Here is a 22,881-nt window from a genome sequence, read left to right as displayed (position 1 = left end):
AATTGCTCCAATTTCATAGAAGTTTTGTGGGAACAGGCCACATTTATTGGAGAGGGGGAGTGGAATTCTGATGTAATATATTGATCAAATAATAATTCAATTCTAAATGAGTGACTAAGCCAAAGTCTGACTATATTAAAAAAAACTTGATTTGAGCAACCCTTGTGATCAACCGGTAAAGCTGTCTTCTTGTGTCTGTCTTTCATTGGAAGCTACTAATTAAAGGATTAAGGGGCCTTTTGTTGTCATTAGCTATTGAAAGCATATGTAGATGAGTAATATACAAATAAGGCAATATATGCCAAACCACTAGGAGGCCAAAAGAGTGTCACCACAGGGAAAAGGCCAAATAAGTTAGCAATGTGACAAGGGATGATGTATATAAGCAAAAACGCTGATAGAAGAACATATACCTATTTAGAAGTCCTAAAGGAAGGCACGACAACTGATTCCAGTACATAATAGCAGAAACATTGTGATGGTCTTGTGATAGAAATGCCAGCTACTCTGACAAAAGTGTTTCTTGTTCCCTTTCTCCATTTATCCTGCTCTCTCACTTAGGCAAATTTCATGGAAGGTTGTTTAAGATCAATATACAGCAAATCTGTCAAGGTATATTTATAAACTTAAAAACAAATTTGTCACCTGTGTTACTATACCTCAACTATTCAGCTCAGAAACACAGAACTGTAAGAGACAGATCCTCTGTAGAGGAAAATTGGTGAAACAATCGACAATCTGGTCTGTGGTTATTTTTCATCATTAATACATCATTTCATTCAGGTTGGATCCTCAAACTAGACCAGTCAATTTCTGTTTCTAATCAGTTTTGCTTTCAGATTCTTATGCACTATCACAGTACTCTTGAGTTTCTAACCATTGTAGTTTCCAAAACCATGCAGAACTCCCTCTCCAGAACATTTTTGTTGAAATTTTAAAAGATATATCATGAAACATTTTTATTCTCAGTAAGTTTTGAAAACCCAACAACCTTCCCCAACTCATTTTTATAAAAATCTTAAATTTTAGAATTAAATTATTGAAACAGTTCTTTTAAACTGTGTAGTAAAAGCCTGAGACTTCCTAATCTTCTCTTTATCCAATGTTACACATTGTCAAAATGGCATTTCGCTGAGTGAAACCATATTGAAAGGAATCACACTATTTAAGATTGTATAATTCAGAGTAAGAATTATTTTTCAAGAGGATCTTTATTATGTTTGTGTACAATGGGCTTACATTTTGTTAGGGTAACATGGTTTTAATTAAACTTTCCTTGGGAAAACAATGGCTTAAATTAAGGGGGGAAATGTTTGCAAAACTCTAAGTATAGTAAAATCCAAAACTTTTTTCAAAAGTTCTAGATGTTTCACAAAACACCCCTAGGGTGGTCCCATCCCAAGTTCTACATGTATGCATGTTGTGGGGAGATTGTGTTATTTATTTCTGGACCAACTTTAATCGATATTTATTTACTAGTCTATGTTGCTTTTGGCTATGGCTTTAAATATGTGTTTTTACTTCTTTTGTTTGGCACTCACACACATTCAGGCAGGGAGCATCCTAAAAAACATATTTTGCATTTCTAGCATGTCTTCTACATGAGGATGACAATGTGCTTTTAAAACTTTAATTAACCCTTGCAGATTTTACAGTAGGAGAGACAGAGGAACAGAGAGATGAAGCGATCTGCTCAAGGTAACACAAGTCAGTGGCCAGGCTTGGAGTCAGACCTGTCTCCTATTCTTGTGTTTCAACTACAAGACTATTCTGTCTTCCCTGAAAATGTATTGATAACAACTGTTAATTTAGATAATGTATATCCTCAGTTGTAGCAAACAGTCTCTGGACTGGTACATTCAGATGAGCCATTTCTGGGAAAAGAAGCTAAATAAAAGAGAAAATATACTTGTAGCAGGCTTTAGCTGATGCTGTGACAAGACTCGCTGTTGGCAGTTTTTGTATAACTCCTCTGACTCTGAATACATTTTAAACAACAATAGATTGCTCTTTATAGCTTTGTTTGACTTTCTTTGTTCTTTGTAGCAGACCTGCAGCCCAAAGGCCAGTTCTCACACCATGCAGAGTTTCTGCACTAAACAAAAATGGCATTTGTGTGATCTTTCTGCTCATTGTAGCTTAAAATTAGCATAATTGTGAAATGTACAAAAATATTCTTGCATTATATAAGAAAATGTAACAATAGAACAGTATCAAACAACTGTGTGAAACAACCCTTCCATTGTCTGGTCAGCCTTTCACTTTGACTCATGGGCAATATATTTTTTGTTTTTGATTCGGGGGAGGGGTAAAAGTAGGGTGTATGACCTAGCAGTTACATCAGGAGATGCTCTTTCAGAGGACTGTCCTTTTTATTCCATGTTTTACCTAGCATGTGGGAGTTCTGATTCTGATGGACATCTCCAGGTGGTACCGTACTAAAAATAAATATTTGTAAGGATTTTGTACTATTTTGGTGTGGGAGAGAGGGAACTAATTAAAAAAAATCTAGTTAAAGGTTCTGCTAATCTCATTATTTGTGGATTTCCGGTTCCTAGTTTAGTTGCTTCACTCTCTATGGGAATATTTAAAATAGTACTTAGCCTTCTTTATGTCTGTATTATTTTTTGAAATAACTGAATGCTCTCCCGTGAGAGCAAGTACTAAATGACATGGAAAATGCAATCTGTACGAGGGAAAATAGCTGCAAGCAAACAACCCAAACAGAGCTGAAGCCTGTGGGCCTCATAAAAAAGATTGTGCCTTGGAAGCTAAACTGTCCTCCTATCCGTAGAGGTGTTTCCATAAGGTCAGAGCTGAGACACAGGTAAGGGGCAGTCCGTATTGTCACTTCCCATGCTGTACTTGTTCTGCAACTAGACACAGGGCTTCAGTCTTTGATATTATTAATCAGCACTTTTCAACCGAACTACACATGTAGCTAATAAAAAGTTATCAGATTATTTCTGAGTTTGATAAACCATTCTACATAAAACTTAACTGTCCTGATAAACTCAGGCAACCTTTCTATTAATCTGCATATTTATGTATCTGAAACAAAAATAATAATTTGTTCCTGGTATGCAATGTGCCATCAGGCAAAGCTGTAATAGCATTCACTGATTTTTCCCATTGATGTACAATGACCATTGTGATCACTCGCAGAACTATGCACTAAAATAATCCATTTTGTGGTTCTGCTTAGATAGATATATATGCTGCAGAAGGGCATAAAATTACTTAATACAACACCACTGTCAGGCTTCTTTATCAAATCAAATCTATCTCTAAAATCCAATTTGTTGGTGGTCTGGTCTCTTGTCCAGAATACAGAAAAAAAATCCGAATAAAGAATTTCCATAAGGTCCTTTATGTCCCCTCTAGTTTCATGATGAAAAATGTCCACCCCATGAGGTGTGGATATGTAGGCCTGTCCTTATAATTGTGCATAGCTGTAAACTCGCAGTCGCTCTCTACATTTGTTCAATGCACAGCTCAATAGGTTGATCCTGAAGGGAGCCTCTGGCCACTACGCCAGAACAATTAATAAATATTAACACTTCACTCTTCTGGAGTACTTTTTGCCCATGGATCTCAAAGTGCTTCACAAAGATTAATAATATCTCACATCACCTTGTGAAGCAGGTATTTTTTACAGATGGGGAAACTGAGGCACAGCAGGGCTAAGTGACTCGGGCCACTAAAGAGCGGTAACAGGGGCGCTTCCCATGGGCAAGGAAGGCGCGCTAACCGGTGGGTGCAGCCCGGACCTCAGCAGCAGGACCAGGAGCAAAGCCGGGGTCTCCTGACTCCCAGCCCTGTGCCTTGGCCCCAGGCCGCTCCTGCGGCGGTTCCGCTGCTGGCTCGGCGAGACCCCGGGGACAGGAGCACTGCAGGGAGGCGCTGGGCTGGTCCCACGCGCCAAGCGGAGCGGTGACCTCCGGGCGGGGGGAGGCGGCCGGAAGGGACCTGAGGCAGGCAGGGCGGCCCTTCCGGGCGGGCAGCGGGGGTACCCGGCGCCATTTCGCTGCCGCACCGGCAGCGCCCGGACCCCTTTGGCTGTTGCGCCACCTGCGGCTCGGGCTGCCGCTGTCAGTTGGGTGGCTGGCTCCCAACATGGCGTCGGCGGCCGCGGGGTCGGCTGCGGGGTCCGGGTCCGGGTCGGGCGGATGGAAATACTGATGACGGTCCGGAGACTCGCCTCCATCTGTACCATGGTGAGAGCGGGGCCGGGGCGGCGGCTGCGGGTGGTGTGGGGGCCCCCGGAGACTCCGCTCCCCAGGTGGCAGGAGACTCGAGTCCGCCAGGCCCCCCCCCCGGCCTGGGGCGGTGGGTCCTTCCTCCCATAGTCGCCACCTCCCTGGGGGGCTAAGAGATTCCTTCCCCAGGGCCCTTCCGTCTGGAGCCTCCACCTCCCAAAGGGCTGCCCTTCCCCCAGGGTCCCCGCCTGGAGGGGTGGGGCCCTTCCCCCCCCCCCGGAGCCGCCACCTCCCTGGGGGCCATGAGATCCCTTCCCTTCATCCCCAGGCTACCGACTGGCTAATGGGGGCCCTTCCTCCTGGAGCCTCCACTTCTCTGGGGTCCAAGAGATTCGCCTCCCCTCCCCTTTCCCGAAGGGCTGTCCTTCCCCCAGGACCCCCCTTACTCTGGAGCCTCCAGTTCCCTGGGAGCCAAGAGACACCCCCTCCCCCTTTCCCCAGTGCTCACTCCTGGAGAGTGTGCCCTGTCCTTTTCTCATGGAAGATCTGCCCTCCCACCCTCGCAGGGATCTGGACACCCCCATACATGCACTCTCCCTGGTATTAGGAACATTTCCCTTATCGCAAGAGCCAGGTGATTCCCTTTCCATCAGAGTAGATATCAAGAATTAAAACATTTTATTAAAATAATCCCCTTCCTCCCTCACCCCTCACAACACTGTACAGAGCGTTGTATGGTTACTATTATTTATTTAGGTTGTGAGTGTGCTCACAGTGTGCTTTCTAACCACACTAGGAGGTGCAGTTCCTGCCTTCAAGAGTGTGCATTTAAAAAAAAAAACTTTATAATGCAAAATACAGGGATGACATGTTTATAAACACACCCTTATGAAACAAGGGGTGTGTAACAGGAAACTATGGAGAAGGAAAGCTTCTGTGGCATTACATGATGGCTGCAATGAAAAATACTTAGGACAGGAAAGGCTGTACAGGTCTTCCTTTTCCTGCCCAAAGAGATTTCCCCAAATATAGGCCCAGAATCATGCCAGTACAGCCCTGCTCCCATGTAGAGACCACTGAAGTCAGTGAAACTTGGTCCAGGAATGGAGCCAAATCTGAACAGAAGTTTTGTTCCACAATTCGAGAAACATGCCTCCTTTAAACAACCAGTTTGTCATTCCTTTGAGTAGTTGCTTAGGCCCTGATCCCATATGAACCTTTTAAAGTGTTTAAAAGTGAGGAGGGATGGACTAAGAAAACTGGAGAATGTCAAACTTCACACTTGCATTTGCAATCATTAGTCCCAAGAGGGAAGCTCCCATAAGCTAGCATAATTGTTTTAAATAAATTTGTAAACCTTCACTTGGGTTAATATGTTGAATAAGAGTAGCATGAGTTTCATATGTATTATTACTATAGGATTCATCAGACTGTACAGTAATTAAGGATTTTACATTTATGCAGCGCCTTTAACAAACTAAAACTAGTACATGAATCATGCACCAGTTAATTTATCACTAAAAACAGTTGCCTTTGTTGCAAAATATTGCACCTGTAACACAATAGCACACAATAACTCTGCAACATTTAAGAACTCTTCTTCATGCAGAAAAAACTTTTATCCAATTGAAATTGCTGCTGGAATTTAGATTGGCAGGATGTAGTTATATGAATTGAAATTTGACCAGGGCGTTCAAGCTCAATGATCTTGTTCTTCATATAGTTCCATGGGATCTTCATAACCACAAGTGGTCAGAACCTCAATTTTACATTGCAGCCAAATGACAGTAAGTTTAGCAGCATAGTGATCCTGGTGTGTCAATTTAGTATTTTTTGAGGTGGTCTTCTGAAGCACTGACTACCCAATTTACTTAACTTGAGATCTGCCTGGATCATACTGTGTGGTATGGTTGCAGGTTTATAATGCTAAGAGCCTGGTTTAATGAAAAGTATAAATATAATTAAGTAATCTCTGCTACTAGGTTTTCTAGAACAAACCTCCCAACTACAGGTTTTGAAAACTCCTCACAAGCCCATTTAAAAGTGCACATGTGCATGCATGCACTTATGTTTCCTCACTGTAAACACAACTGAAAATAAGGCCATGGGAAGTAGTTGGACAGTTGCTTTGATGCAGGGTTTGATGCAGAATTCCCTGCCCATCTTGCATGTGCTTGACTCAGCCCCAGCTAGTACTCTGGACAAATTCCCCAGCACAACAAGCTGAGCATCAGAGAAAGAGAATTAGGAGGGCAAATGTAAGGCTGAGTGTTTCCTGTGATCATGCAGCCAACTTCAAGTCATGCTTCCAATATTCAGTGGTTTGTTCTTGGTAAATATGGACACAAGCATGCATTTTTGGATTGGTTCAACTCCTGTCCCGATTTTGCTTTTGGTTGGTGCAGTAGATGAGTGACTAGCAGATGCCCATGTTATATCAGTATTCATCTTGAAGTACAACTTTTCGCAAGAGTAGGTAATTAACCTTTGTGTCCTCAGCAAATTCCAACTTTAGGGCGGTAGAATGCTGTTTGAATGCTCATTTTTGTTTGAGGCGGAGAAGTTATTTTTCACTTCTACAAAAAACTGTTGTGCAGTGCTATTGGTGCAGACTGCTTTTCTTCACCCTAGAGAGGACTGCTTGCTTAAAGATCCCGAATTTAAGCACAGCATAAAGTATTATGACATTTTTCATGATAAACATTGGTACAGAAATGTAAAGTTATTTGATTTACCTTGGCTGAGTTTATTATCTAGTTCACCAATAGTTTTATTTTCAGCTAATACAGAAACAGTAGTACAGTATGCCCGTTGCAGTGATTTTATTTAACTCAAACCAATATACTGAAGTTTACACCTTTGATGATTAAGTTAAAAAAAATATTTACTTATTCCCATAATACAAGAACTAGGGGTCACCAAATGAAATTAATAGGCAGCAGGTTTAAAACAAATACAAGGAAGTTCTTCTTCACGCAGCGCACAGTCAACTTGTGGAACTCCTTACCTGACGAGGTTGTGAAGGCTAGGACTATAACAATGTTTAAAAGAGGACTTGATAAATTCATGGTGGCTAAGTCCATAAATGGCTATTACCTAGGATGGGTAAGAATGGTGTCCCTAGCCTCTGTTCGTCAGAGGATGGAAATGGATGGCAGGAGAGAGATCACTTGATCATTGCCTGTTAGGTTCACTCCCTCTGGGGCACCTGGCATTGGCCACTGTCGGTAGACAGATACTGGGCTAGATGGACCTTTGGTCTGACCCGGTACGGCTGTTCTTATGTTCTACCATAATGTGAAAATGACTCTGAATAAACCATTTAATTACCTAAACAAGGTATGTTTGGGAATTAATTTTTTTTTAGGATTCTAATGATATGACACATGTAAAAGTGTTTTACATCTTCAGAGTTGTGAGGTAATCCTCACAACACTTCTATGGTGTTATCTATGTTTTATAGACTGGGACACTAAAGCATGAGGAAGTTATGACTTGCTCAAAGTCACACAAATGAGTCTGTGGTAGAACAGGACGCATAGCTCCCAGATTGGAACTCCTGACTTCCAGTCTCATTCTTATGGACAATACAACCTCTTTAAAATAAACAAACAGAAGATTAAAATTGATCATTTAAATTCTCTGTCTGTACTGTTGAGTTTAAATCCTAACCAAACCACCCTCCTTAAAGCGATCACAAACTTTTTGAAGTGTGGATCATATCTCAAGTGTCTCATGGACACCCACCTTCCTCTGTGTGATCACCCTCCTTCCCATTCACAATTGCAGAACATCCTGTGGCAATTAGAGTAAGTTCAGACATTAGAAACGGATGTAAGGAAAATATTTAATGTATTGTAACAGCCTTTGATTGTGATTCATTAGCTGGAAAGTAGAGCCAGCACCATGTGACTAGCCATATCCCCACAAACCATTAGCAAGTTCTTGGTGGACTGTCAGTGGCCCATAGGTAAGGCTGTGTTTTAGTCATGGGTATTTTTTAGGAAAAGTCATGGATAGGTTACAGGCAGTAAACAAAAATTCACGGCCCGTGACCTGCCCATGACTTTTACTATATACTCCTAACTAAAAGTTGGGCTAGGGGGGCACTGTGGGTGCTCTGGGGGGTGGCCCGGGACCCCCACTGGTGCTGGGGGGGGGAGGCATGCAGTGGCGTGCAGCTTGGGACCCCTGCTGGTGTGTGGAGGGGAGGGTTGGCGGGGCTAGCAGGCTCCCTACCCAGCTCCGACTGGCATGTCCCTGCAGCTCCTAGGAGGAGGGGTGGACGGGGGGCTTCGCGTGCTGCTCCCGCCACAAGTGCTGGCTCCGCAGCTCCCATTGGCCAGGAACTGCAGGCAGTGATCATGGGCAGCGCACAGAGCCCCCTGGCCCGTCTGCCTAGGAGCTGCAGCGACATGCCAGTGGGAGCCAGGGGGGCCCCCCAGGTAAGTGCTGCTTTGCACCCCAACCCCGTGCCTCAGCCCTGAGCCCCCTCCCACACACCCAAAATGCTGCTGTTGCTGGCCCAGGAGCTGCCCAGCTCGGGCAGCCCCTGAGCTAGCCACACCAGCCGCTGCAGAAATCCCAGACCTCCGTGACAGACACACAGCCGTACCCACAGGCCATAGCCGGAATCTATGCTAGGCCTGCTTGACTTTAAATCCCTTCCTACCAACAGATGTCTTTGTCACATATTCCATGAGGTTCATTTTTCTTTTTGTAAATGGCTGTGATGCTTATTAGGAGAATGTATTGGCAAGGATATTGGTGACATTTCCTTACATCCCCTTATGCCCCTTGGACAAACACATGGTTCTTGTGCTGAAGTTATTTAAAATCTCATACCTGAGCAAGTATGGTCCCAGTTGTCTCTGCACCTAACTCTAAAGTTATGTTAAATCAGATACTACAGCCTTCAAGGAAAGGAAATGAGATATTACAGGGCCTTCATTAGCCCTGGCAGAACAGCCAGTCTGTAAAGCTTCCTCCCTCTGCTAGTCATAAAACTGAGGCTTAACACAGAAACCTTTGAGTCAGAAGTCAGCTTGTTATATTGCTTTATCTGTAGCTTTTGCACTGACAGGACTGCAGCAGAACACTTGTGTAGCAATGAGTGATGAAACAGGGATCTGATCTTTTCCTATCTCAGATTCCTGTGATGTGTCTTAACAAGAAGTTAACAGCAATGTTGGTGTATCACAGTAAGTTAATTAAGGCCACTTCCCACTAGAGCTTCATCTAATTGCTCTGCAAAGCCTGGAGAACCCTAATTCAGCATACACATTAATGGTAGCCCTATTTTTGTCTCCCAGATCAGTACAGCCTGGGCCTACTTATTATCTTTAGTACCGGTGCGAGAGAGGACTGAAAACAACTTGCAAGAAATGAAATTAGTATTTTTACTATTTATTTTGTGCAGTTCACTTGCAAATAAACATGTCAGTTGCCATATGAGCCACACACATAATCCATATCAGTGAAACTTTTGAATTGTCTTATTGCATTTTCACGGACACATGTTTTTAAAACTTGGTTGTACTGGTAACTTTCTGGGGAAGGTAACTTCTATGGATAAAATAGTAAATAATGAGGGGAAATAGTTCAACTTTTAACTCAGACTTTTGTTTCCAATTGTGTGACTTGTCTTACTTAAAATTCAGTTAAAGGAAACAAAAAGTTACTCCCCACTCTAAGATCAGAGGTTGGCTAGTTAACACTAACAAATATTACTCTTTTTAGAAAAAAATGTAACTGTATGTAACCCTTGGCAAATGATATAGGATGTCCTTTCTGGAAGATTTATACAACTGCCATTAGTTCTTGAATTTAAAGCCAGGCTTGGCAATAGCCTTTTCTTTGTGGAAGTTCCTGTTACGAGGTGTAAAAAAAACACCAAACACAAGGTGGTTCAACAAGTTATTGAGATGACTAAGGTCTTTTAGTACACACCTTTCTTAGGGGAGACTCCAGCCTTCTCTGTAGTCCAGGAGTGTGGTTTTACTTTGCAGTTAGTGGTGCTGTCTAGTTTGGCTCTGAACATTTGATGTCTCTCCCTCTAGTGGCTAGCCCAAAAAGATGGATAAGGAACCAACTATTGTCACCAATTGGGGAGAACTTCTTTAACTCATGTGGGTAGAAGTTTGCAGTTTTGGAGCTGGGGTTTTAGTCCCAGCTCCAAAGGGATGTATATGATTTATCTAGTAATTGCCTCTTGGCAACACATAGATCTATTACAGTGGGTGAAATTTGGGGAGCCCGTATAAGGGATATGCATGCACGCTCCACATTGTGCATCCCTCTCTGCATGCTTCTGTGCAGTGGAGATTTGGAAGTGAGGCCAGTGGGATATGATTCATGGATCCACTGGTGCTGGGGCAAGGATAGAAACTCCAGCTGTGGCTACACTTAGCACTTCAAAGCGCTGCCGCGGCAGCGCTTTGAAGCACTAAGTGTAGTCAAAGCGCCAGCGCTGGGAGAGAGCTCTCCCAGCGCTGTCCGTACTCCACCTCCCTGTGGGGAATAACGGACAGCGCTGGGAGCCGTGCTCCCAGCGCTGGGGCTTTGACCACACTGGCGCTTTGCAGCGCCGCAATTTGCAGCGCTGGAGAGGGTGTGTTTTCACACCCTGCTGCAGCGCTACAAATTTGTAAGTGTAGCCAAGCCCTCCCTTCAGTTGCCTAAGTTGGTGTTGTGGAGTCCTCTGATATGACAAGAGGCTGTCATGAGAGAAGGTTGAAATCCCATAGAAGGTCAAGAGACATCACCTTGTACCAGTGCTAATACTTTTCCCATTTCCATTAGCAAGGATTGGGCTGAGCTTCTTAACAGGCCTCTGGATGATTTTGGTGGCCCATCACCAGTCGTTTGAATTGGTCTGTGGCTAATAGATATCTGGTAAATTATTCAAGATCACCGAGTCTCTGTACTTGGATCATTATGTTAAATTTAACATGCTTTCCATGCTTTCACATAAAAGCATCATTTGTTCCTTTTGGATTTATAAAGTGAAGCCATAAGGTTTTCTGGGTATATGAAAAATAAAAATATGCTTATCTTCTTGGCCAATGTCAAACTAAATACATTAAGATAGAGACACTTACTCTGATTTTGTGTTTTAGAAAGTCAGATCGTTGCTTATCATGCTCCCTTTGCTGTGAAGCACAGAAGCTAGCAACTGTGGTTGAACTTAAATAGGAGGGAGAGCAGCAGCTGTTACTTTCTCTTTCTTGCCTCCAGACATCAAAGAAGTCCCAGGGGAGTTGTAGAGCTCAGGATAGGAACAGAGAAAAACAATGGAGTTGAGTAGCTGTTCTCTCTAGCATGCTTGCCTGAGGGGGGAGCAGGGTATTTCTAATTGTAGATAGTGCTGTTGCACCATCCCTTTCAGGTGGTGGGGTTTTGAAGCACTTGTCAATTCGGGCTGGCAATGTGGATCCTGAGGGAGCCTTGGAGGATGCTTTTGGAATGTGTGGAATCTTGATATACCCATTATTCTCAAGCTATCCACTGGTTTAAGGGTCCAAACCCTTGGTTGTTCCATGGAGTAGAGCACTGTAACCGTCACCTAATGGAACCATGGGAAACGTGGGTAAACCCAGGGGTGAGCTGCAGACGGTTCGCAACGGTTCGCGCGAACCGTTTGCTAAAATTAGACGCCAGACAGAGAACGGGATGCTAAAGTTCTCTGTCCGGCGTCTAATTTTAGCAAACGGTTGGCGCGAACCGTTGCGAATTCTACCTCCACCTCCTGCCATGAAGCTCCTCCTTGCTTCTCCTCCCCCACGGCTTCCCGCGAATCAGCTGTTCGCGCGGGAAGCCTGGGAGGGCTGAGAAGCAAGCAGGCTTCCCCGGCCCAGGAAGACGACCCTAAGGTAGGAAACTAGGGGGGCGTGTGCCCCGGCCGGTCCCTGGCCGCGGCCCGTCCCCGCCTCCCCGGCCGCGACCCTGCCCGTCCCCGCGTCCCCGACTCCCCCCGAACCCCTCCCCGGCCGCCCGGCTCCGGCCGCACCCCCCCCCCGGCCCTGCCGTGCCCCCACCTACCGTCCCCGGGTCCCCGCCCGACCCTCCCTGGCCGCGTCCCCCCCCCCCCCCCCGCGTTCCCGGCCCCGCATTCCCGGCCGCGTCCCTGCCCGGCCCCGGGTCCCCGCCCGACCCTCACCGGCCTCCCTGGCCGCGTCCCCCCCCGCGTTCCCGGCCGCGACCCTGCCCGGCCACCCGCCCCCCCGTCCCCGGGTCCCCGCCCGACCCTCCCTGGCCGCATCCCCCCCGCGGCTCTGCCCGCCCCCCCCCCCCGTCCCCGGGTCCCCGCCCGACCCTCCCTGGCCGCGTCCCCCCCCCCCGCGTTCCCGGCCCGCGTTCCCAGCCCTGCCCGGCCCCCCCCCGGCCCCGGGTCCCCGCCCGACCCTCCCTGGCCGCATCCCCCCCCCGCGGCCCTGCCCGGCCCCCGACCCTCCGTGGCCGCGTCCCCCCCCCCGCGTTCCTGGCCCCGCGTTCCCAGCCCTGCCCGGCCCCCCCCCCGGCCCCGGGTCCCTGCCCGACCCTCCCTGGCCGCATTCCCCCCCCCGCGGCCCCGCCCGACCCCCCCCGAACCCCTCCCCGGCCGCCCGGCTCCGGCCGCACCCCCCCCTGCCCTGCCGTGCCCCCACCTACCGGGATGCTCGCCTCTGGACACGGCCCCCCACCTCCAGCCCGTCCTGGCCCCGTGGCTCCAGCCGCCCCTGCTGTTTTGCCAGGGGGCCGGGCTCCGGCAGCGCAGGTCTGGGCGTGGCGGCGGCCCCGGCTGCCCGGCTCCAGCTCTGGCCGCAGCCCTCCGTGGCTCCACCCGGCCAGCCACCTGGCTCCGGCCGCTGGGCTCCCGCCGCATCCTCCGGCTCCGGCCGCGCGACTCCTGTCCTGACCCAGCCACGTCCAGGCAGCGCGGTAAGGGGGCAGGGAGGGGGTGTTGGAGAGAGGGTAGGGGAGTTTGGGGGTGGGGGGGTCAGAGGGCAGGGAACAGGGGGATTGAATGGGGGCAAGGGTCCGGGGGAGCAGTCAGGAAAGAGCAGGGTTGGATGAGGTGGTGGGGGCACTCAGGGACAGAGAGAAGGGGTAGTTGTATGGGGTAGGGGTTCTGGGGGGCCATTGAGAATGAGAGGAGGGGTTGGGTGGGGCGGCAAGGGGCAGTCAGGGGACAGGGAAGGGGGGGATGGGTCAGGGGTCTCGGAGTGTGTGTGTCAAGGAACATGAGGGGTTGGATGGGGCATGACCCCCCCCCCGGGAGGTGGGGGGAAGGAGGGAACCCGTTGTTAAAATTTTGGAGGGAGGAGGGAACCCGTTGTTAAAAATTTGGCAGCTCATCACTGGGTAAACCCACACTGGGGTAGCATACAAGTCTGTTGTTCAAAACATTCACTGAGTACTATTATTAGAACCTTTTTGACATTGTGCTATGAGATTCTGACAGTTTAAACAGTGGGTTGTAATTAGGGAGATCCATTAAAATAGCAAAATGTACATGAGGTGATTCAAGTGGTGTTCTGTATTACTGCATCTTCCTTGCCTGTTCTTACAAGTGTGGAAGTTAGAGTAATCACGATGTAGGAAACCTAGCGTACAGGTATACCTGTCCTCTCCTCCTTGCACACCATGTGCATCCCCTCATCTGCAAAACCAGACTGTTTTAGTCTGTAATCTTTCAAATGTCCATCTGAGAGAGCTCTGACCTTGTGGTCAGGATAATGGGCTGCACTGTAGACAATCATTTTGTGTTGTCCTCGGTGCCCCTCTTGTCTGTATGTTCAACTTCATGCCCAATGATCTATCCACTTAACTCATCATGATGTGAATGCCCCCATTCTGATCCCCGAATAGATTCTGTTACTGGATTTCAATACTCCTACTTCTCTGTACCAGCATGGAAATGTTTAATTGCTGAAATTGCATCCCATTCACAAATTCATAATATTAGACTTCACCTTTCATCAGTAGCTGCTTCCATATTTTCCTAGTGTTGATCTGTTGTTATTTGGCACTGATATGTGAAGATCGGGCAAAAATTTTAATTAATTTTCAGTTTGCAAAATAGATGCTAGTAAGAATGGACTGGGTGTGCCCTTGGGGCCCTTTCAAACGGGCAGCTGTACTAGCAGGCTACGTGCCTGCTCTTAGGGCATGACTACACTTGCAGATGTAGAGCGTTTTGTAGAGCACAGTAGGGAAAGTGCTGCAGTCTGTCCACACTGACAGCTTCCAGCGCACTGGCGTGGCCACATTGACTGTTGCAAGAGCTGCTACAGAGAGCAGTGCATTGTGGTAGCTACCCCAGCATGCAAGTGGCTGCAACGTGCTTTTCAAATGGGGGGGGGTGGAGTGTGACAGGGAGTGTGTTGTGTATATGTGGGGGGAGAGAGAGTGGGGTTTTGGGGGGCTGAGAGCATGTCAGCATGCTGTCTTGTAAGTTCAGACAGCAGCGCACACACACACACACGCCTTTCTCTCATACACAGCATTCCACACTAATGGTTGCTTTGTGTCGGAGCAGATAAGCAGCTGGCTGTCAAATGGGGCTTTCAATAGGCATATCCAAAACAATGACAAGAGTAGCCACTTGACTTAAGGGATTATGGGATGTTTCCGGAGGCTGATCAGAGCTCAGTAATGCAACACCTCGTTCACACTGATGCTGGGGTGCTCCAGCGGGGGCACATCAAACGTTATTCTACTCACCGAGGTGGAGTACCAGGAGTTCTAGCCGCAGAGTCAGAGCGCTCTATGTGCCTTGCCAGTGTGGATGGGTAGTGAGCTAGTGCTCCCAGGGCTACTTTAATGCACTGTAACTCGCAAGTGTAGCCAAGCCCTTAGTTGTATGCCTGACAGGTTGTAGCTTAGAAGGCTTCCTACCTCATAGGGAGGGGTCAGATAGGAAAAACCCTGGCTCAGGGAAGGACCTGGGAGTGGACTGTCTACACCTTACAGGCAGAAGGACTGAGAGAGGGTCTGATGGTTCTCGGGGTTGCCAGGGCTGTGTATCACCTTGTTACTTCTTGCCTCCAGCAGGAGGGTTGTTTTTCTTGTGGCAACTGGGTGGCAGCTGCTTGACACTGCCAGCCCTTCAGCCACTCAAGCACTCTCCTCTGGGCTTATGCCAGCCCTTTCTTTGCCTTGCAGTAGGTGCATCCCAACCCCCAAATCTCTTTGAATTGTTCCCCTGTGATATCCAGCTCCTGGAACTGGCTACTCACAGAAATTCTGGATCCTCTGTACCCAAGGGTGCTCTGCACACCAGTTTTACCTTAAACCACTGCTCCTGTAAACAACACAATACTTGTGAACACTTTAATAATGAAACACAGTGGGTTTATTTAAGAATGAATAAAGATTTAACTAGAAACAAGTGGAGAAAACAGGTTGTTACAATGTAAAACCAAATCTTAAATGAGAACCTTAGTCTACACTTATCAGTAGTTACTGTTCCTATCTAATAAAGTAGATTTTCCCCCAAAGTTCAATCCGTTGCAGAGCTGGCTGGTTTCTCAATAACCAAGATCCAAACAGCCATGAAAGCATCCCCTCTCTGCCAGGGGTTTTCCTTAGTGAATGGATCTATAGTGCATTTCCCTACACTCTGTCACTCTGAAAATGGTCTTTTGTCTTTATTCATAGCCAGGGCGATCTCCTGCTTGCTGTAATGTTCCTTTTCACTTTCAGGAGGTTCCGATAGTTTTTTGTTGTCTCTGACGGTTTTCCATTGAGTGTTCTGGGATGTGGCCTGGGACTACAGAACCTTGCATTACCTCGCCAGCTGACTAGCAAGAGGTGATGACTCACTTTTGTTTGAATGGGTAATTACCGAGACACATGGCCTCCTGGTAACTAATTTCTACTATAAGTTCATAAAGCATTTCTTAAATATTGCCCATACATATATCTTGCAGAGATTGAGTCTTGACAAGTTACAAGCTTTCTGTAGATACCATGTACTCTTTATGGATAAATATTGTGTAAGACCTGTCTTTGGTGTAGTGAGTTTGTCAGTTCTGAAGTTAGAGCTGTTTGCAAAGAACAGGGAACCCTTTGCCAAGGAGTTTCTGTATCACACAGGGTGTCTGCAGAAAAAGCTCAGTTGTAGAGAGCTGTGAAGCTGTGTGGATAAATGCTAAGACAAGAACTTCTGGGATAGTGAGACTATTTTGAATTATTTTGTTTTATAATCTGTTAATACAGAGATCCCCTAAGAAGAGAACTGGAATTGGAACTGTGCTGTTGTTTGGGCCATGAGTTCACTTTCCCTGGCTGGTTGATCATGCCGTATTTTAAATGAGCAAAGGTTTCCTGAAATTTTTGGAAGTTTGAGTCTGAACAGAGGGTTCTATATTTCCTACCATTTTATCCATCAGTCTCTTTCATATCTCCTCCTTAGTTGGGCTCTTTAGGACTCCAACCTTATTCAAGGACTGCATGCAATTGCTACTCCTGAGAGAATTCTGCGCTGAAAAATTTAAAATTCTGTGCACAATATTTTAAAATTCTGCAAGTTTTATTTGTCTGTAAATAGACAGAGGCTCCAGCATGGCCGTGGGGAGTACAGGCCACTGGCTGCATGAAGGTGGGAGATCACAATGCAGCCCCTCCCTTCCCCCTAGGACACGGACTTAGTGGTGAGGCTACACCCGACTCTGACACAGTACAAGTGCTGGGCCTGCCCCAGAAATACCCTGGGGCCCTGCTCCTCTGCGCCAGGTGGCCACGTGTGGGGAAAGCAGGCTCAACCAGTTAGGATCCAAGTGTGAAGGGGCTCAGTGTGGGGGGATCCAGGTGTGGGGTGAGAGTTGTGTGGGACAGTCTGGGTGCAGGCAGCTTAGTGGGGTAGTCTAGGCGTGGGGGGATCTGGATGCACAGAGGCTTGTTGGGGGTGGGTCCAGGTGCAGGGGCAATAGGACTCAGGGGATTCCAGGTGAAGGTGGTTGGCACTCAGTGGGGAGTCTGGGTGCAGTTAGTTGGGGGCCAGTGGGGGTCTAGATGTAGGGTCAGGGTGGTACAGGAGGGTGGTGTTGGTCAGGGTGGGAGTTTGAATGCAGAGAGCTCGGTGGGGGGTGGTCTGGGTGCAAAGGTGGGCATCTGGAGGCGGGGGGCTGGTTGCAGGTGGCTTCAGATACAGGGGTTGAGGACCATTGGGGTGGGGTTCGGGTATGGAGGGCTGGGAAGAGTTTGAATGTACAGGGTGAGGGGTGGGGGTCCGGGTATAGGAGGTTAGGATGCACGGGGGTTGGGCAGATGGGGGAGCAGCTCCTTGTACACTGACCCCTCCCCAATGGTTGAGGAGCAATAGGGGCAGGAAGCAGGGGAGGATGCTGAGCTTCCTGCAGCCAGGGGAGGTTTATGGAAGTGGGTCTGACGCAGCCTCAGTCACTCCTTGCAGGGGAAGAGGAAGCCCCATCCTCTCCTGCCTCCAGCTCAGCCAGGAGCATCAGCTGATCCTGGCGCAAGGTAGGAGCTACTGGCTGGGGTGTCCCCAACCCTGTGGTGATTACCTCTCCGCTGACTGCTTCGGGTGCCTGAAACAATGTACCTGTGATGCTAAGGAGGAGTGCATGACTACTCTTCCAGCTTCCCTTTGCTTCTGTGTCAGAAAGTCATTTTTCTGTGGGGAACATGAATTCTGTGCACACGCAGTGCGCAGAATTCCACCAAGAGTAAATTGCAGAATAGCACCATGTGTGAATTACTGGCAGATCCATTCCAAAGTATAGTGGAGTCTCCTCATATCCGCATTTAACTTACACAAATTCAACTATTTGCGTGCAATGAGCATATGCTCCAGGGTGAGTGTGAGATGGGAGACGTGAATCTGCTGTTCCCTCAGTCGGTTTCAGTTCCTGTGTGCCTCTCATAGTGTTAGCATCTTGCCGTGCTGAGTGTGATTTTAGTGTTTAAAGATGTGTATTTTTCATACAACATGGCCCCTAAATGCAAGCCAACTACTTCATCTGGTGCTTAACTGAAGAAACAGCGATCTGTTCCAATGCTGGTGGAAAAACTGGCTGTGTTGGACTTATTGAGAGTCGGTATGTCAGTCTCCAGCGTGGCGCGTAAATATGGCCGCAACGAATCTAGCATCCGTGCCATCAAGTTTCGAGAGAGAGAAATTCGTCAAGCCATGGCATCAAGTGCTCCAATAACTGCTAAGGTGATGAGCCAGATGCATGATAAGACTTTAATGAAGACTGAAAAGGCATTAAACTTATGGCTGGAAGACGTGAACCATAAATGTGTGCCCATCGATGGCAACACATTGCGAGAAAAGGCTCTTAGCCTCTATGAGCTGTTCAAACGTCCCGCCGAAGAGGGACAGCCTTCTGATGAGAAGGAATTCAAAGCCAGCCAAGGTTGGCTTAACAGTTTTAGGAACCGCTTTAACCTCAAAAACTTGTGGACTACTGGTGAAGCTGCATCTGCCGATGAAGAGGCAGCAAAAGCCTACCCCGAACAATTAAAGAAAATCATAGAAGAAAAGGGCTGTCTTCTGGAACAAGTTTTTAATGCTGATGATACTGGGCTCTTCTGGAAAATAAATGCCCAGCTGCACTTACATTTTGAAATCAGAAAGACAAGCCCTTGGCTTCAAAGCAGCTAAAGACTGTGTGACTGTTGTTTTGTGGCAATGCAGCTGGGCATTTAATAAAGCCAGGCTTGCTCTACAAGGCTGCAGATCCCGTGTCCTAAAAGGCAAGAACAAAAATCTCCTGCCTGTGTTCTGGCAATCAGATAAAAAGGCTTGAGTGACGGCAGTATTATTTCTGGAATGCTTCCACAAGTGTTTCATTCCGGAGGTCAAGCGGTACCTCAAAGAGAAAGGATTTGACTTGAAATTGTTGCTGATCGTAGACAATGCTTCTGGCCACCCTGAGGCACTCCGGTTTGGGCATAACGACGTTGAAGTTGTCTTTCTCCTCCTCAATACCTCCTCCAACCTCTCAACCAAGGCATGATTTGCTGTTTCAAGGCCACATACACGAGGCTTATGTTCTCACGGATACGTAGTGCTATGGATGCTAACCCCAATCTTAATGTGATGGAGTGTTGGAAGTCCTTCAACACTGTCGATTGCATCACTTATATTAAACAGGCAATGGATGCAATCAAACCTGAAACAGTCAGTGCATGTTGGCAAAACCTGGAAAGAATGTGTGAATGATTTTAAGGGTTTCTCAACCATTGATAAAGAAGTGAAATGCATTGTTCAGATGGCCAGGCAAGTGGGTGGTGATGGCTTCGTCAACATCCTTGAGGAAGAAATTGAAGAATTAATTGAGAGCCATAGAGAAACATTGACTAACGAAGAGCTAGAGGAACTGATAAAATCATCTACAGAAGACGAAGATGATGACGACGAACAGGAAGAGCCAGCAAGTTGGAATCTTCATAAATTTGCTGAAGTGTTCCAAGCAGTGAAACACTTGAATGATTTAATTTCTGAATATAATCCCTCTATGGAACGAAGCCTCAAAATCACATGTAGTATTACGGACGATTTGAGACCGTATCAAGAAATGTTTAAGCAGCTCAAGAGACAACAGCGACAGCTGCCAATCACAATGTTTTCCAAGAAAAAACAACCAGCAGCAGATGAGCCTGCCCCATGGTCTCCTGTATCAAGCCCTGACGACCCCCCAATAGTATCATCGTTGTCATAGACTAGCAAGAATATCCAGGATGAATGGTGAGTGGTTAGGTTTACTGTTTTCCTTTTTTATTCTTTCATTCTTCCATCTCTCTCTGTCTTTTATGTAATGAAAAATACTGTATTGTAAAATATTTTGCATATGTACTCTGTTATATACTGTACATTACTGTATACACTATACATTTATACATATTACTGTACAGGGTTGTATACTGTACACAAAACCATGTATACTGTACTTTATGGGTGATTTAAGGGATTTTCAAGGGTAATTTTGACTAGCTGCGATTTTTGCCTTATGCGCTGACTTTAGAACCTAACCCCCGCGTAAGATGCGATTCCACTGTAATGGATATTGTACCTCAGTAAATAAGGACCAGTTCCTGTGAAGTCATGAGAGCCTTTAACTCAGAGATTTCATCTTGCAAGATTGGGCCCCTAATGAATAAACATAATTAAAGTGAATTATAAAACATTTTATATTTTTTAATTTGTTTTAATTATGTTATGCATAGTTAAATTATGAATTTCAGTTTAATTATGGTATGCATAGTTACTTTGCAATATTTTGTAATTTTAGTAAAGACTGTAATATGAAACATTGCAGCACTCTGCAATTTAAATCTTTGTTGAGGAGTGGGCAGAGGCAGCCATTTTTGTTTGTGCAGGTTGTAAAGTCCATTGATCAGTGAGATCGGTGAAATTAGTGAGATTCTGTTGAATTTAGAAATGCTAAATCCAAGACACTATTGTACTCATTTTCCTTTCAAGATTATTGGTTCATTTCACCCGTCTAAGAATAGTGAGTGCTGGAATCAGAAGTTCAGTTTACCGTAATTTGCTATGCCTAAAATTGCAGCCTTATTTGTTATATGAAAAAATATCATTTCAAAACACAAATCACAGTGTGAGACAGGCTGAGCTTCTGACAGTTCCCCTCTGCCCTCATCCCGTTTCAGTTTGATGCTGCTGGGCTCTGCAAGCACACAACCCAAGCATTAAAAATTGGCAACAGATATTTTCTCCTTTCTGAAGGCTGATGTTGACATACAAGTCTTGTCTTTTAAAATCTGGGGAAGGAGATATCTTCCATTAATCACTTCTCATATTCATGTTGACCAACAAATATCACCCCCCCAAACACACACCTTAAAACTGAAGAAAAAAAAAAGGTAACTTAGGCCTGGTCTTCACTAGGAAATTAGGTTAGTATAACTAGGTCGCTCTGGGGTGTGAAATATCCACATCCCTGAGCGACGCAGTTAAACCGACCTAACCTCTGGTGTAGACATCTTTAGGTCGACAGGAAAATTCTCCCTGCGACCTGGCTACTGCCTCTCGAGATGGATTACCTATGTTGATAGGAGAACCCCTCTCTTTGGAGTAGGTAGCATCTTCAGTGAAGCGCTACAGAGACGCAGCTGCAGCATTTTAAGCATAGACAAGCTCTTAGTGCTCATAAAACTGGAATGGTTGCTCTTAGCCAGTCTAGCAAAGTGAAGGCAGGTAGGCCTTATGGAAACGCCTCATCCTATTCAGATTCCTTGTCCTTTTCTTCCAGGTTCTAAACAGCTCTGCTTTTGTGACATCTCTTCTCATCATTCCCTTGCTTTTGCTGTACGCTTAACTAAGTTTTCTGATCTTAATGCCCCCTTGTGGGGTCCTGCCAGGGCCTGTCTCAAAACCCACTTTTGATTTGCTCTCTGGTGCTGAAGCTCCTTTGCTAATTTATAAAATGTTTAGTCAAATAAAACAAAACTGATTGATTAGAAAAAGTCAACAAGGCACATTGTGCATAAAATATGTTGTCTATACTGAGATCTCCCCTTAATCCCTCTTCCTTTCTTTTTGCCTGATATTCTTCTCTACGTGGCAAATTCCTTGTGGTGGGGCCTTATATTGTCTGTAAAGCACTGTGCACATCTGTGTGGTACTGTAAAAATAATAAACTTTTCTCAGTCCTCATCTGTGCACTTAATCTGTCCCAGTATCTTGTTTGTTTGTGGGTGTGGCAATGACCTCTAATGGAGTGTAGGGAGGGCCAAACTTGAAGCATCAGTACCTGTAAATCTAGTCTCTAATGTGACAGATTGTTTAATTTTAATGCATTGCCAGCAAACTAGCTATATTGTGGTTTTACCTGTATTTGGTTAGTTACTGCAACATACTAAAGAGCTTCAGTAGAGCAAATCATATGGCATAAGTAAACACAACTAGAGAGGTTCTCAAACTGTGGTCCACAAGCTCACCTCACATATAGTTCCCTCTAAGGTGTGTGCCTGGGTGGCTGCTCACGAGAGAATGAAGGGCCATCCACCTAAGTAGTGGAGCCATGCAGGCGTGGCTTCTCTAATTAGGTGCCTGGACCCTGGAGAAGATGCACATGTAAGGGGTCTCGGACGCTATTCGGTGGTCCAGAGACATTTACACAGAGCACGTCACCGGCCACCGTCAATACCAAGAGTAAGCTGGCGTGACTTCGTGCACCCACAAGGGGGAAGAGACCTGTAAACTTCCCGTGTTGGACTTTATCCCCTGAGCCCTGAAACAACCAAACTGAACTCTGCCCTGTGAGGGTCATCCTATCATCATTACCCAGTCCGCTCATTTATTCATGCCCACGACTATCCATAACCTGTTTGTATGAGTGATGTACCCTCACTGCTTGCTGGCTGTACCTTGAACTCACCCACCGTATACCCCGCATTGGGGACATGACAGACTGTGTATATGTATATGCCGTCCAATACCAAAACGCTAACATCCCCCTACAACCTGTATGTTACCCCCAATGACACAATAACTGACGCTTCAAACACTTTGTATCGTTTATTTTTAAATATTCTCTAATAAACTTTAAATCTGAGGTGGTGGCCTTCGGCGGGATAGGTGGGAGGAGGCAGTGGGGTGAGAAGAGAGGGTGGGGGCAGTTTGGGACGTGCAGGGCTGCGACGGTCAGAGAAAGATTCTCTGCAGCTTGAGGTCTTCAAACCGCAATTTGGGGACTTCGATAACTCAGAC

At 46.4% G+C, this 22,881-nt stretch overlaps 1 protein-coding gene across 3 annotated transcripts in view; it reads left to right on the top strand.

The window, feature by feature from the left end:
• LOC123377376 (ubiquitin carboxyl-terminal hydrolase 12) overlaps positions 1-22,881 on the top strand; it is an 85,533-nt gene that overhangs the window by 26,377 nt on the left and 36,275 nt on the right. Inside the window, exon 1 of one of the 3 annotated variants that reach the window (XM_045030220.1) lies at positions 4,059-4,217. The exons of the other annotated variants lie outside the window; for them this stretch is intronic. Within the exon in view, the coding sequence (XP_044886155.1) occupies positions 4,170-4,217 (48 nt within the window). The 5' untranslated portion in view covers positions 4,059-4,169. Of the gene's footprint in view, positions 1-4,058; positions 4,218-22,881 lie in introns of those variants that run through there. 3 annotated transcript variants of the gene reach the window in all.

This window comes from Mauremys mutica, chromosome 9, assembly GCF_020497125.1.
Source record: "Mauremys mutica isolate MM-2020 ecotype Southern chromosome 9, ASM2049712v1, whole genome shotgun sequence".
In the NCBI taxonomy this organism is placed as follows: domain Eukaryota; kingdom Metazoa; phylum Chordata; order Testudines; family Geoemydidae; genus Mauremys; species Mauremys mutica.
This window is presented reverse-complemented; position numbering and strand designations above follow the sequence as displayed.